This window comes from Rosa rugosa, chromosome 2 (assembly GCF_958449725.1).
Source record: "Rosa rugosa chromosome 2, drRosRugo1.1, whole genome shotgun sequence".
In the NCBI taxonomy this organism is placed as follows: Eukaryota; Viridiplantae; Streptophyta; class Magnoliopsida; order Rosales; family Rosaceae; genus Rosa; species Rosa rugosa.
Window position 1 is genome coordinate 55,082,023 of NC_084821.1, and position 13,641 is coordinate 55,095,663.

Sequence of the window (13,641 nt, forward strand, 5' to 3'; positions counted from 1 at the left end):
TGTTTTTACGTTTTTAAAAAGTCTTCTGATGGTTAAAATCATAGTATTGATGTCCTACGGTTTTTTAGGTCTTGCCTATTCCTAATTGATTTCCCTTAAGATTTGTGGAGTTCATATAAGGGAAGTTTCTTTCCTAATTAATATGTATGAGGGTAAAATCTTTTTGTAGGGAGTTGGTTGCCGTCAGTTGAATATATATTGAGTATTATACACGGTCAAGAGGGTGATTTGAAGGACGCAAGAATTTGTGATAGAGTCTTGCTTGTTAGTTTGGTTTTGAACTTGAGTCTTCACAAAGAGTCATGCACTTGGTCCATGAATAAGTGTCATTGATTGTGTTCTCATATGCATAAAACTCTCTTGAGATCAGTAGAGAGACGGTGAAGAAAGAAGCTCGAGATTTGAAGATTGTTCAAGTGAAGGAGTTCAAGAAGGAAAACAAACTTTGTATTAGATTTTGTGTGAATCTTATAGCCGAGCTAGTGCTATTCAAAGTTTGTAAAAGAACATATCCTTTTCAATATGATGATCTTTATTTTGGGTTCTCAAGAGTAAGAGCCCCGCAGTGTTTTTAATCTCATACTTAAGGTTTTCACTGCGTAACCAAAATTTGGTGTTCTTTTTGTCATTTTGGTTTCTGCTGCCCAGTAAGGATTGATCAGTGCACTGCAATCCCCATTCTCCAGAAAAACACATTCTGTCCTTGCATTTTCAGTTTTCCATGCACCCTATTATTCCTTTCATGCCATAAATGCCATGCCACCACACCAAACCATTCAAGCTCATAATCTCTAGCTACTGCAGCTACATGCAACACTACACCAAAAAACGAAACAGACGACGGGTTTTTTTCGTTGTGTGATTTGGAGGCTCACCGTTGTGTATCGGAGCGTTGTCTGATTAAATTTTGCACAACGATGGTGCACCGTTGTATGATATACAAACACACGACATATTTTTGTTATCAGCGTTGTGTCATCTCTCGACATATGCCAAGCACAGCTGCCACGCAGCATGACTTGCATCTTTCATACAACAGAACTTGTTTCCAAGCTGTTGTTGGAAACCCTTGTCAGACAATATTTTTTTCATTTCACCGTCGTCTGATATACCATCACACTTCAGTTGTACACTATGGTTGTTGTGTGAATTGGTCTTGGACAACATAATTCAGTTATTATCGTTGTGTGATTGTAAAATCAGAAGACATAGTTTTTTTACAACCATTGTGTGATATGTAAAGAGTGCATCGAGTGAATGACCCAATTTTTGTATTCAGATAACGTTAGATTGCCACACTATAAAACTGTTGTACAATCATTTTCATTTGCTATATTTTGTGCATATATAGCTCCATTTTACCTAATGAACATTGATCAATTGGAAAGAAAAGAGTAATCAAACCCATTCCATATATCTCAAATGTTAAAAGGGAGCATTTCCCAATCATCCAAGCAACCATTAATAGAAGAAAAGTATTCAAATGCATGGCCATCTACTTGGGACATCAAAAGCTGATACAACTACGTTGTTCCAAATTAAACATGCCACATATAGTGTGTGCAGGAACTTGGTTTCTACAGCCAACATATTGATACAAACTCTTGTCTTCCCACTATTCCCGGAACTTAGTTTGTGCAGCCATGGTGTCAAACCTATAAAGTTGATGCGATTCTTGGTGAGTTAAATTTTGATTTGTTTAGCCATGGAATCAAATCTAGTTCCCCACCTGTCTTTATCCAGCATCAACTACATGCACCCTCCTTTACTTGAACAACATGATCTGCAAGCCATCAATGAAAGAAAAAATGAAGATACTTTGGCAAGGAAATCATACAAAATCAGCAAGACTTTTGTATAAACTGAGATTGTAAAATGATCATGATTCATGCAGTTATATATCATAAATTATAAAGGCAGATATAGCATTTAGAAACAAAACAACTCTCAAGCAAAAATCACAGCTCAATTAATTATCATCTTCTGGTGGAATCATTTTCTGGTTTCTAATTCCTAAAACCTCTACATTTTCCAAAACCGAAGAGTTCAATATTTGAAATTTCACTCAACAAGTCAGACTTATTAACGCACTGGATACACTCAAACAGGACCAAATTAATCTGATAAAAGCACTAAAGTACACTCATCAAGCATTGGCCATTACAAAAACTCAGGTAACTAAACCTCACATCATAAACCATGAACACAGCTAGAATCGTAAGCATGGCTATTCAACTACAAAAACAAGAAATCAAAGTCCTGTTACATGAGAAAAGTGAAGAAGTCATGGAAGCAGCAGACCATGACTATAATCATCGTTTATCTGCTGAAAATTGAGTGTGCAAATGTTCCAAGACTCTAAATCACTACCAAGTTTCATAAACTTAGAGGGACCTAAATAGAGGATTAACCAAAGCATCACAGACCCTGTCACAGAAGGAGAACTATAGCTTAGAACAACAATAGAACAGAAAGTTACCATACCTTTTGACATAAACCATACTGTCATTCTTTTTTCTTACTCTGTTTTTTGCAAAATTGAAACTTAAAAATGTCATTTCAATGCACAATGATTACACAATCAAAACACTACAGAAATAAAAAGCACATAGATGAAGAAGTCATTTTTTTAATTAAGAAATCACCTTAAAAAGCATGTATGGAGTTCCTGTTTCAATCTGGGATTTCAAAACCTCATACCAACGTTGTTGGGAAGATACAACTCTTTTGGCCTTACTCTGTGCAGCAATCAAGAATAAATATAAAGCTATTCATAACAAAAAGATGTTGAATGTTAATATCGAGCCTGGTATTACTCACTTTCATGACGAGTGCAAAGCTGTTCGAAGCTTTCATCCTAGCAATCTCCCAGACCTGGACACTATTAGGACAAAAGAGTGACCACTTTTCATTATTTCCAACCCTTTTCATGAATAGATTAGGCACCCAAAGAGCATAGAAAATTTTACAAGCTCTGAGCTCTTCCTACAAGATAATAAATTCCAGGTAAATAGTCTGAAGCCTAAGTTGTTCATCTTAAGAGAAAATCAGGCATTCTTTTTATTACGGCATTTCTACACCAAAAACATTATCTGTGGTGGATGTGTGCTTTCTTCGGTGGTGGCAATCAAAGCAATATAAATATGGCATGATAATTAATTGATGTTTTGAAGTGGAAGACAACAACAAAAGCAATGTCCAGCAATATTAATTGTTTTTGCAAGTTGGTTTTGGTGCAAAGAAATATAATGCTATGTGCCCATCTCCCAACGGAGGAGGAAGAAAAAAAAAACACAGCAGAGGAGAGGACGCACGGAGCAGAAACACAGAGAAGAAGATCTGAAATAGCTTTGAATTTAAGCACACCATCAGCATTGACAAAGTAATATTATTTTCATGTTAAACCTAGCAAGGACAGAGAAATAGCTTCAAATTGAATTGTCATCCAATTTAAAAGTCTTTGGTTTCCTTGAAACTACTATAATTCTCTGTTTATGTAGAAACCAATTGATTTTAGAAAGCAGGAACATATTTCTTGCAAGTACTTAATAGAGTGAAAATGCATCCCCTTGTATTGAGTTTGCAATGAAAAACATATAAGCAAGGCAGAGTTCTAGATTTCTAAGCAACTATATACAAATGCTAGTAAATCAAAAGAAAAAAAAAACGCGACTACCTCAAAAGAAAAAAAAATATAATGCAGCCTCCCACCTTGCGCCCATGATCACAAGCTTCTTTGCTATTCACAAGTACCTTTACGGCACATATATTTGATAAAATTAAACAAGTCAGAGCATCTCTTAAATAAAGTACCCCATTCTATCATACATTTATACCCAAGCTATACTAATTGATCATTCTCTAGCACCATTGACCTTGATTTAGAGAGTCCAACAAAGACATTTTATATATGGTCAATACAACAAATTATGTCTATGGCCATCAGAAACCATAAGACATGCAAATAGATAAGAGTATAATAAGTTCCATTGAATTACATTTAGTTCCTACACATGAACATAAGTTGACCTTAAATGCAAATCTAAAGCAAATTCCATTCTCAAACCGTAGTTATAGTAATGTATGGCGTTATTGTTTCCCCTGCTGCACATAACCCCACTTGTGAAGACAAACCAAGACATCAACACGCCACCCAATTCATAAGCTTCAAATGCTTGGCAAAGGCTTCTTCTCTCCTCTAAAATAAGAGGGACATAAAACTATCAACCTCTACTTTCAGAAAAGAAAGGCATTGCTAATGAAAAGCACATGAAGCACTGATTTTGATCAGTGTCTTAATTCTGGAAAAGGAAAAACGCAACCCCCAAGTCTCACTTTGGTGTGGTTAAAACAAATTGAATCATCATCGAGCAATGGGTTCCAACCAATGTTCTTAGATAAGCATAACCAGACAGAAAGCCTAGAAAATAAAATCATACTGGAATTGAAAAGTACCATGATTTAGAGCAATTAATTATACCCCCAAGTCTCCTTTCCATCTTCTCTTGCATCTTCTTATTCGTCTGAAACCCAGCAAATAAACAAGCTCAATACCCTTGAAAATCAACCGCATATCTTTAATTTAAACAAACCGAAACACATAGAGAAAGAGAAAAGGAAACTAGTATCGATTAGTGAGCAGATTCGACTAGGTGAGAGCCAATGAGGTTGCTCTTGATGCTGTTAAGATCAAAATAGAACATATCATTTTGGGACCCCCGATGACAATGAACAAAGACAATGAATAAGAGCAATGAAATCTCAAATTTAACTCACCAATCGAAAGGAATTGAGCAACAATCCCTAAACCCGTGAAACCCCTTTCCTCCTCCTTCAACTCGAACCCAACTCAATCCCCTTTTCAGCAGAATGGAAAACCCCCAAATCGAACCCAAGTTGAACCCAACGTGAAGCAAATAGCGACAGGAGCATTTCAAGACAATGGGTCAAGCAAGACCTATGCCAAATTCCATGAAACCAGCCTTCAAACCTCCAGAAATCACCAGAACCCTCATCTACTTGAACCCAACGTGAAGCAAATAGCGACAGGAGCATTTCAGGACAATGGGTCGAGCAAGACCTATGCCAAAATCCATGAAACTAGCCTTCAAACCTCCAGAAATCACCAAAACCCTCATCTGCATCAACAACCTCGTCTGCCAAAAGAACCAAAGACACAACAACTGGATAAACCAGATGAAAGAAGTCCGAAAAAACCGGATGAAGGTGGAATCGAAGAGACAGGCACCCGAAGGTACACAGAATCTTGTTGCATCACCCCGTGCGATAGTGAGAAAATCCCACATAGAGAGTGGCTCCGAAGAACCGATGAACCAAACCAAGCAGAACAGAGGGAGATGAAAAGGAGGGAAACTATTGAATAGGGAAGTGTGAAATCGGAAACACAGAAAATGGGGCAAGACCAGAACGGAGACGAACTCCGAGCTACAAAACCACCAAAGACGGCAGACATGGTGAAACCGGTTGAAAGAAAAGCAAGACGGAAAATAAAACCGACAAAAACAGAAAAGAAAGCTAGATCTAAGGCCTTCCCCCACCCCCCCCCCACTCTCAAGCCAAGGATCCCGATAAAAGATCGAGATCTGACAAGAGAGAGGAGAGGAAGAAGGAGAACTGGGCGGTGGGTTGTTTTCAGAGAGAGAAAGGTTTCCTTACGGTCTGGGAGAGTAGGTGTGCCCTCAAGTTGTCTGAGGCATTTAGCATTAACTTTGTTTTTTTTTTTTCCCTTATTACTCAGACAACGTATAGATACATTTACGTTGTCTGAATTGCTAATAGCTAAGAGAACGAAAGATGAAAATTTCCCGCCTGTGCAATCAAAATGTCAATTTTGGCGCTTAAGCTAGGCATTTCTCATTCACACAACAGAAATAGTTCACTATGTTGTAGGAACTTGCAAGCATGACAAACATTGAAGCCGAATTTGCTCGTTTTGGGGGGGAATGAATGCCATTTTGGAGACTTCTCCAAATTTTGCCACTCATTTGCACAACGGCACATTAAAAACCATTGTATGATGATTTGCAAGTATACTCCTACAACACAAGTAACTATACTGTTGTACAATTTAGTGGCATCTAGGGTACAATTTGGAGCCAAATTTGAGTCCATCTAGGAGGGAAATCTGCCGCAACTTTTTTTTTTTATTCACACAACATATTATTCTTGTAACCGTTGTGCAATGACCTTCTAGATAAAAACTTCAGAATTTTAACCACCTTATACAACGTAAGTTTAGTAAACGTGTTGTCTGATTCACTTTCCTTCATCACACAACAAATTTTTTTTTTCGTTGTGCCAAAAGTGTTGTGTGTTAAGGTTATTGGTGTAGTGCAAGAACAATTCAAAGAAACTCCTTTCTTTCCAGGCCTTGAAAACCTCAGCCAAAAAAGTACACTTCCAAACTTGACGAGCCACCGTACACTCCCACAAAGCATGAAGAACAGATTCATCTCTACACCCACAGGCCCCGCACATTGCAATATTGCACACTCTTCTTTGTCTCAACGCCGCAGCACAAGGGAGAAATCCACTGCATGCCCTCCAAAGAAACACTTTAATTTTGTTGGGGAGTTGTAAACCCCAAACCTCCACCAACCCATGCTGTACCCACCCCTCCCATCCACATTACTACTTGAAGCAATCAATCCTGCCTTCCGTGAGTTTTCTTGAGCAGCAACCCAATAGCCGGATTTAACGGTAAATCTCCCACTTTTATGATAGTGCCATATCAACTTATCATGTCCTCCACTTCATGAAAGTGGTATGGAAAGAATAGTTCGAGCCTCAAACTCAAGAAACTGACAATAAATAAGCTCCAAATTCCATTCATGATTAGAATTAATCAAATCTCTGCCACCGTAGAGTTTCTTGGCAAAGTAATGGGTGAAATCACTTTGAAAGAAGAAGGTTGAGGCAGCCACTTGTCAAGCCTCAGGTTAATCAGTGAGCCATTGTCACTCCTATTTGTAATTGCTAAAATAAAATAAAATTTGAAAAAAATGACTAAATTTACAGATTTAAAAATAAAATTAAATTAAAATTGTCTGGCATAGGAAGGCTAGCTCAATTTCATAACTAGTAAGCAAGCAACGATTCCCTTTAGACCACATTTGGTTCGCGGAAAGTAATCACTAGAAAACGAAACTTGTTTCTTTCTTGCGTTTGGGATACAAAAGGAAAGGAAATACTTTCCTGAAGGAAGGGAAAATAAGGAGGAAAGTGGTTCCTTTCAAACACCAATGCCTCGTTTGATTCACGGAACTGAGGGTTTGGGAAAGGAAATATATTCCTTTCATATGTTGGGTGTGCACAAGGAAATGAACAATTTTCCTTTGAGAAGGGAAAATATGGGGGAATTCCTCCAAATGATTCGTTTTTCCTCCCACTTTTCCAGCATTAAATGTGCATTAATTACATCAAAAATACTTTTATATCCTTGTTAAAAATTGTTATTGACAATTTTGTTTGAAAAATTTATGATTTGTGTTTTAATATATGAGGATATAAATGGAATATTAGTATAATTTAATTTCCTTTCCTTACACAAGCCAAATACTAAAATGGAAACAAACATATCTTTTCCCATTGCTTTCCCAAAGTTTCCAAACAGTGGAAAGGAAAGCTAGTGGGAAATTTGTTTTCCTTTACCATGAGATTTCCTAAGGAATTGATTTCCTTTCCATGAACCAAATGAGGCCCAAAGTGAGAAAATGAACTTTTTTCCTTGTTTTATTACTCACAACATATTATTTTATTTCATTAATTACAAACTTTTTAACAACTTTCCTAATATCTCTTCTAAAGTTACCAAACATTGAAATAGAAAGTTATTGGAAAATGAACTTCTCATGGAAAAAAACAAAGGAATGAGTTTCATTTCCTTGAATCAAACGAGGTCTAAGTAAAACAGTGCTATTGTTTTCCCATTAGTGCGAGTCCGTCGTCGTTGACAGACTTAACGGACGTTGACAAATCAAGACTATCAAGGCCCACTCGCATCTGTCCAATCCCTTCCAACCACGTGTCAGTTAGCCAATTTATTTCTTCCGTGTCTCTACCTCTCGCCTCGGTCACTAGTTCTCTCAGTCCTTCCCTATAGCATTGGCGCGTAAGTTGTGTTTCGAGCCCTGTATGGGGGGTCTGGCTTTTAAATTGAAGGGGCTGTGACCACTTACCCAATTTCAGCTTAAAAATTGTCCACTTACTCCACTAAGAGTTATTTAACCCCATTTACCCAATCTAACATCTATTGACATTTTAGCCCCTATTAATTAAATTAAAACCCATCCCTCTCCTATCAGTCTCTCTCTCATTCCCAGACTCTCTCTCTCTCCCCCCCCCGATCTCCACCTCCAGTCTCTCTCTCTCTCTTCCTTCCCGGCTGAGACGACTCAGCGACCACCGTCAACCTCGAAAATCGGCGTCCTCTAGTCCGGTTCGATTGAAGAACAGAACCAAGCGGCTATGGAGATCAAGCTCCTAAGACGGTGGGGGGTGGGCTGCTATGTCGTCGCCGATCTGGGTGCTACGACGGTGGGGGGCTGACGAATCCGATCTGGGTGCGGCAACGGTGCAGAGGAGTCGTCGTTGAGGTCGAGATCTGGTCTCAAGGGCAGCGCGGAGATCAATTGCTCTGGTCCTGCTGTTGGGTGTGGAGATCAATTTCTCTTGGCTAGGTGCGGTGAGGCCGGCGGCCAAAACAATTTTTTTTTTTTGGATGGCGGTAGAAAAGAAGAAATTTTTTTCCTTCTTAGGGTTTTTTTTTTTTTTGACGGAAACTAGTAAACTAGAGTTTTTTTTCTTGGCTATTGGCTGATAACGTATAAAAGTAAGAGTATTAGGAGGCAATAATATGAGTATTGGAGGGCAATAATATGATTATTGGGGGGCAATAATATGATCAATTGTGTCTATAGTGTATTCATTTTGGTTTTGGGAGTTTATACAATTCACTGGACGGAAATAATATGATTATTGGAGGCAATAATATGATTATTGAGAGACAATTATATGAGTATTGGGGGGCAATAATATGATCAATTGTGCCTGTAGTGTATTCATTTTGGTTTTGGGAGTTTATACAATTCACTGGACGGAAACAATTTGATTATTGGAGGCAACAATATGATTTTTGGGAGGCAATAATATGAGTATTGGGGGGCAATAATAACATTGCTGGGAGGGCAATAATATGGTTACTGGGTATTATTAGGGGGCAATAAATTCATACACCGGAATCCCGACACCAGTCCGGTAGCTGATTCCGGTCACGGGTCACCAAATTCCGGTCACCGGCCGCCGGAATCCGGTCACCGGAGTCGGCGGCCGGCCACTGGTCACCGAAGTCCGGCAAGGTGGAGGATGACTTCTCCCTCTAAGTGAGAAAGAAGGAGAGGGCAAAAAAGTCCCAAAAATAAATAAAAAGAATTAATTGGGTAAAGGGGAAATAATCCCTTAGAGTATTTTGGATAAATGAGGTTTAAAAACTGTTAGTGGAGCAAGTGAGCAAATTTTAAGCTAATTAAAATTGGGTAAATGAGCATTTCCCCTAAATTAAATTGGACTTTTCCAAATCAAATCCTAACCTTGAACTCAAAAGTCTTCTATGTACAAATGTAGTTGCAGACATTGATATCTTTGATGCTTGATTTTAAAAGGATTTGGTGGAATTGGAGATGGTGAAGGAGAAGAATGTGAAGAGATGGGTTGTAGTGGGTCTGTTGTTGTGGTGTTATTAGCGATCGATAGCTCTCCCCTCTACCAGAAATTTTGATTCTAAAATCAACCTTTCTCTGTTTTTTAAGAATCCCAGTTCCTGCCAATGTCATCAGGTAAGATTTGGATGGGCATGTAATTGAGTTCATTATCATGGTTTCTTTTGTTGCTTTTTGATTTATTCTTGTGTGAGTGTAGGATTCAAAGAAATACAGTGGCATTGTTGAGGACTGCTGTTGTGATTACGAAACGGTGGACAGTGTTAATGCTACAAGAGATTGTTAAAAACTCCGTTTTTCCGAGATATTTTAAGGTGTGCTGCTTGAGCCCTCTTAATTTTTTTGCTATTAGAAGAATTTTTATTTTACATTTGGCTGTCCCATTATGGTGAATAGCTAATTTCAAGCATTTTTATGTGTCTGTGGGCTGAAAGTCTAAGCTGACATTAGAGCAAGTTGAGGGGCACACAGCTCTAAGGTTTAAGAAATTGAAAGGTAGAAAGGAATAAAGGAAGGATATAAAGAAAGATTAAGAATATTAATTTTTGATCTTACAGCCCAAATTAGATATGTTCTTTTAATTAGTTATTAAAAGCTCAAGACTTTTCTGGAGTGGTTTGATTATTGAATGGGATGCAATTGCTAGCAAGGCCTCTGCAGACAATAGTGATTTAGTGGTAGTTTGATCAATAGTTCTCCATAGTTTCCTTCTTCTTCTTTTTTTGGACAAATTTTTTGATATTGATCTATAATTCTCGATACTTTCCTATGGAGTGGTATGGACCTGCCCTTTTTTGGATATAAGCTGTAGACCTATGTACTAGAAATAGGAAAAAAAAAACAATAAATTTGTGGTTTGCAATGTTTTGACATGCATTCTTGTCACGCCCCGGATTTTGAATAACAAATCCAAATCCGAAACATGAATTAATACAACTCACATAAATACAACCTGAATTTTTTTCTCAAAACAACCACACCTCACATCGCTCGATATTACATAAACCAAATCTCAAATTTGTTTATTACAGCACACTCTCACCAAATTATATTGTAAGGCTCAAATGAGCATAACTCACCTCACAATTACAATTGCTGTAAAACTAAAACAAATTCTCTAACCCGCACGATCACCGTCCTGATTCTCCTGACCTGTAGGATTACCCGCTACACAATTTGAATAGTGTACCGGGATTGCAACAACACAAACCCGGTAAGCTTTTGACAGCTCGTATGAGTAAATGAAAGGATTGCACGATTTAAAGTAACCAAATCGACTCAAGCATAAATTTAACTCAAGTATTTTCTTTGCATAATAATTGAAGTGTACAACGTCACTTCAAGCATCAATCAACTCACATCTCAACATGACTACTCAAAAACAAACAACTGTTTACTCAATATATACTCACATGCTTATGATTTATTTATATAAATCATCCCATGCAGTATATTATACTTACAGGCTTATGATTAATTAGATTAATCACCCCATTCAGTATATCATACTTACAGGCTTATGATTAATTATATTAATCACCCCATTCAGTATGTCATGTCATACCCAAGGGCATATGATAACTCGTTTATCCCCCAAGCAGTATGATGGCAGACAGACTAGAGCTCTAACTGTATCGTAAAGTGTCACCTGGGCCAAGGTTCACCTTACGAATGACTGCTTTTCTCAATTCACTCGACTCCTCATTTAATTCATCTCAACGACTCAACTATCGCACTTTACTCAATTACCCATTATCATAGACAACACAACATCTAAGATAAATCACATATTCCAAAGGGTAATGCTCAAAATATAACTCAGTAAATTACACCATCCAATATATATTCCACGTAAATATATATATACGTAGTCACCCACACAAGAGTGACCACTAATACCAACTATAGTTCACATGCAATAAAATCTAGAAATTCATTTTTTTATAGTTAAATACATTTTACTTACCTATGGACCGTAGTCGATCAAGTCCATATAATTTAAAACAAATATTTATTTTCATAAAACAATTTCCACAATTTCTCAATTAAATAAAATCACCGAATTTCGGTTCGTGAATGAACCATGTGCGATTTACTCACCTCGATATTCCCGCTGCGTCTTCAATTCAACACAATACACACCGAAACCGCTCACCCAAGGGAGACCGTCAATCACCTAATCACACATGACCTTAACTTAGCCAATAGCTCAAAAACATACTCAAACGACAATCCAACGGTCGGATCGAAATTAAATGATGATCCAACGGTCGGATCCTCACGGATCCCCTTTAGGATCACCCTCCAAAAATCATCACGAAGATCCAACGGTCGGATCTTCCTGAATCGTCCTTACTAACATCTTCACAAATTTATACGAAAATCCGACGGACGGATTCTCACGAATCGCCTCCCTAATCACTGTTTTGCATTTATACGAAGATCCAACGGTCGGATCTTCACCCATGACCACACAAAGTCACTGGGACAGTCATAAGATCATCATATCAAAACTACAAGTCCATCTGACGGTCCTAACTTCACATATCACAAATCTAACGATCGAAATCGATCGAAACTTAAAAATTCATAACTTAATCATACGATATCCAAAAATTGCGTATAATATATCAAAATGATCGTATTGAAATATAGAATCTGAAAATGTACAGAAACCATATTTTTGATCCCCGGAGGTGGCCGGAAAGGGCCGCCGGAGTTAGTGGCAGAGCCGCCGCCGACCACCGCCAATGGTGTCGGGGCCGGGCTGCTCCTCTTCCTCTCATCATGCTTAACAACTTTCATAACTAGCATGAAGTCTAAAAACGAAAGGAAGTGGTTGGAAATTACCTAGAACAGTTGAAGGTGGCCGGAAATTTTCCAGAAACCGGCGAAGAAATGCAGAAACCGGCGAGCCAAGATTTCGACGTAAAAACTTCAATTTCAGGCCTCGATTCCTTCTAGAGAGTTGTTAAGAACATCAAGGCAAACCCACTGGTTCAAGAATCAATCAAAACGATGCACTACAACTCGAGATATCACGATCGAAAGGTTTTGATTTTCGATCAAAAACCGGTCGAGCTCCGACGAACGTGAAAATGGTCGATTCAGGTCTGGTTCTTCTTGGTGCTTGTTCAGAAAGTTGATGCGAATCATATGAGCCAAGAATCAAGAGTATTGGTGGCTTGTAGCTCAAGATATTGAGATTGATTCGAAATCGGCTCAAACGGAGCCAGGTCCTCCGCCGTCACTACAGTTCATGTTGCGGCGCAAGGATACCACCGGCGGCTGCGCAAGGTGTAGGCGAAGCTACTGGAGGTGGTCCGACGTCTTGAGGTGGCCTGAGGAGAGAGAGGTCGGCAGGTGAATGGTTGCTCTGTTTTTCTTGCTGGGTTCGGCTGATAGAGAGAGTGAGAGTGTGAGTGGGAGAGAGGGAGAGTGTGAGTGAGGGAGAGAGAGAGTGTCGGCAATGTCGATCAATACAAACAATTAACCCAGCATAATCATTAAAGTTAAAGTAATCGAATCATGAAAGTAAAGCACACTGTTTGCTTTGATTAAAGAAACAACCGGGTATTACAATTCTTGTATGATCTTACACTTCTAGCTGTCTGCAAGGAAAAAGCTCAGCATTGAAATATGAATATGTCATTGACATCGTGCTTCCTCATACTATAGTAGTGATTTAATTAGAAGTGATTTCGTAATTTTGTCACTTCTTGCTGTTTACCGTTTGGGAGCTCAAATACTTGGTAAATATGATAGGCCAGCTGTGGTGTGACTGTCCCTTCTGGACTGAAGATGGCATGTTCCTATTGCGGGATTGCAGCGTATGTGAATGCCCAGAAAACGAATTTCCAGAACCTTTTAAAAGGCGCTTGCACCGTGGCCTTACATCTGACAG

At 38.5% G+C, this 13,641-nt stretch overlaps 1 protein-coding gene and 1 long non-coding RNA gene across 14 annotated transcripts; both read right to left on the reverse strand.

Annotated features, from left to right (window-relative positions):
* Positions 1-1,395: 1,395 nt before the first annotated feature.
* LOC133728527 (uncharacterized) lies at positions 1,396-5,737 on the reverse strand. Of its 13 annotated transcripts, XR_009855893.1 has the most exons (8): positions 4,777-5,737; positions 4,456-4,680; positions 3,677-4,198; positions 2,821-2,985; positions 2,646-2,738; positions 2,485-2,523; positions 1,730-1,783; positions 1,396-1,655 (listed from the first exon to the last, which is right to left on the reverse strand). XR_009855893.1 is itself a non-coding variant. In XM_062155930.1 (5 exons), exons 2-5 carry the CDS (start codon positions 4,509-4,511, stop codon positions 1,766-1,768), a joined length of 228 nt encoding a protein of 75 aa, XP_062011914.1. In that variant the 5' UTR covers positions 4,512-4,523; positions 4,777-5,730; the 3' UTR covers positions 1,396-1,765. The 13 variants fall into 13 exon arrangements, 1 of the variants encoding a protein (XP_062011914.1); XR_009855892.1 differs by having other exon boundaries at positions 1,396-1,783; positions 4,777-5,736; XR_009855888.1 differs by lacking the exon at positions 2,485-2,523 and having other exon boundaries at positions 4,777-5,735.
* Positions 5,738-10,631: 4,894 nt separating this feature from the next.
* On the reverse strand, positions 10,632-13,003 carry LOC133734556 (uncharacterized). Its single transcript, XR_009858403.1, has 3 exons — positions 12,588-13,003; positions 11,838-11,913; positions 10,632-10,904 (listed from the first exon to the last, which is right to left on the reverse strand). It is a non-coding gene; the product is annotated as an uncharacterized LOC133734556 (long non-coding RNA).
* Between the last annotated feature and the right edge of the window lie 638 nt (positions 13,004-13,641).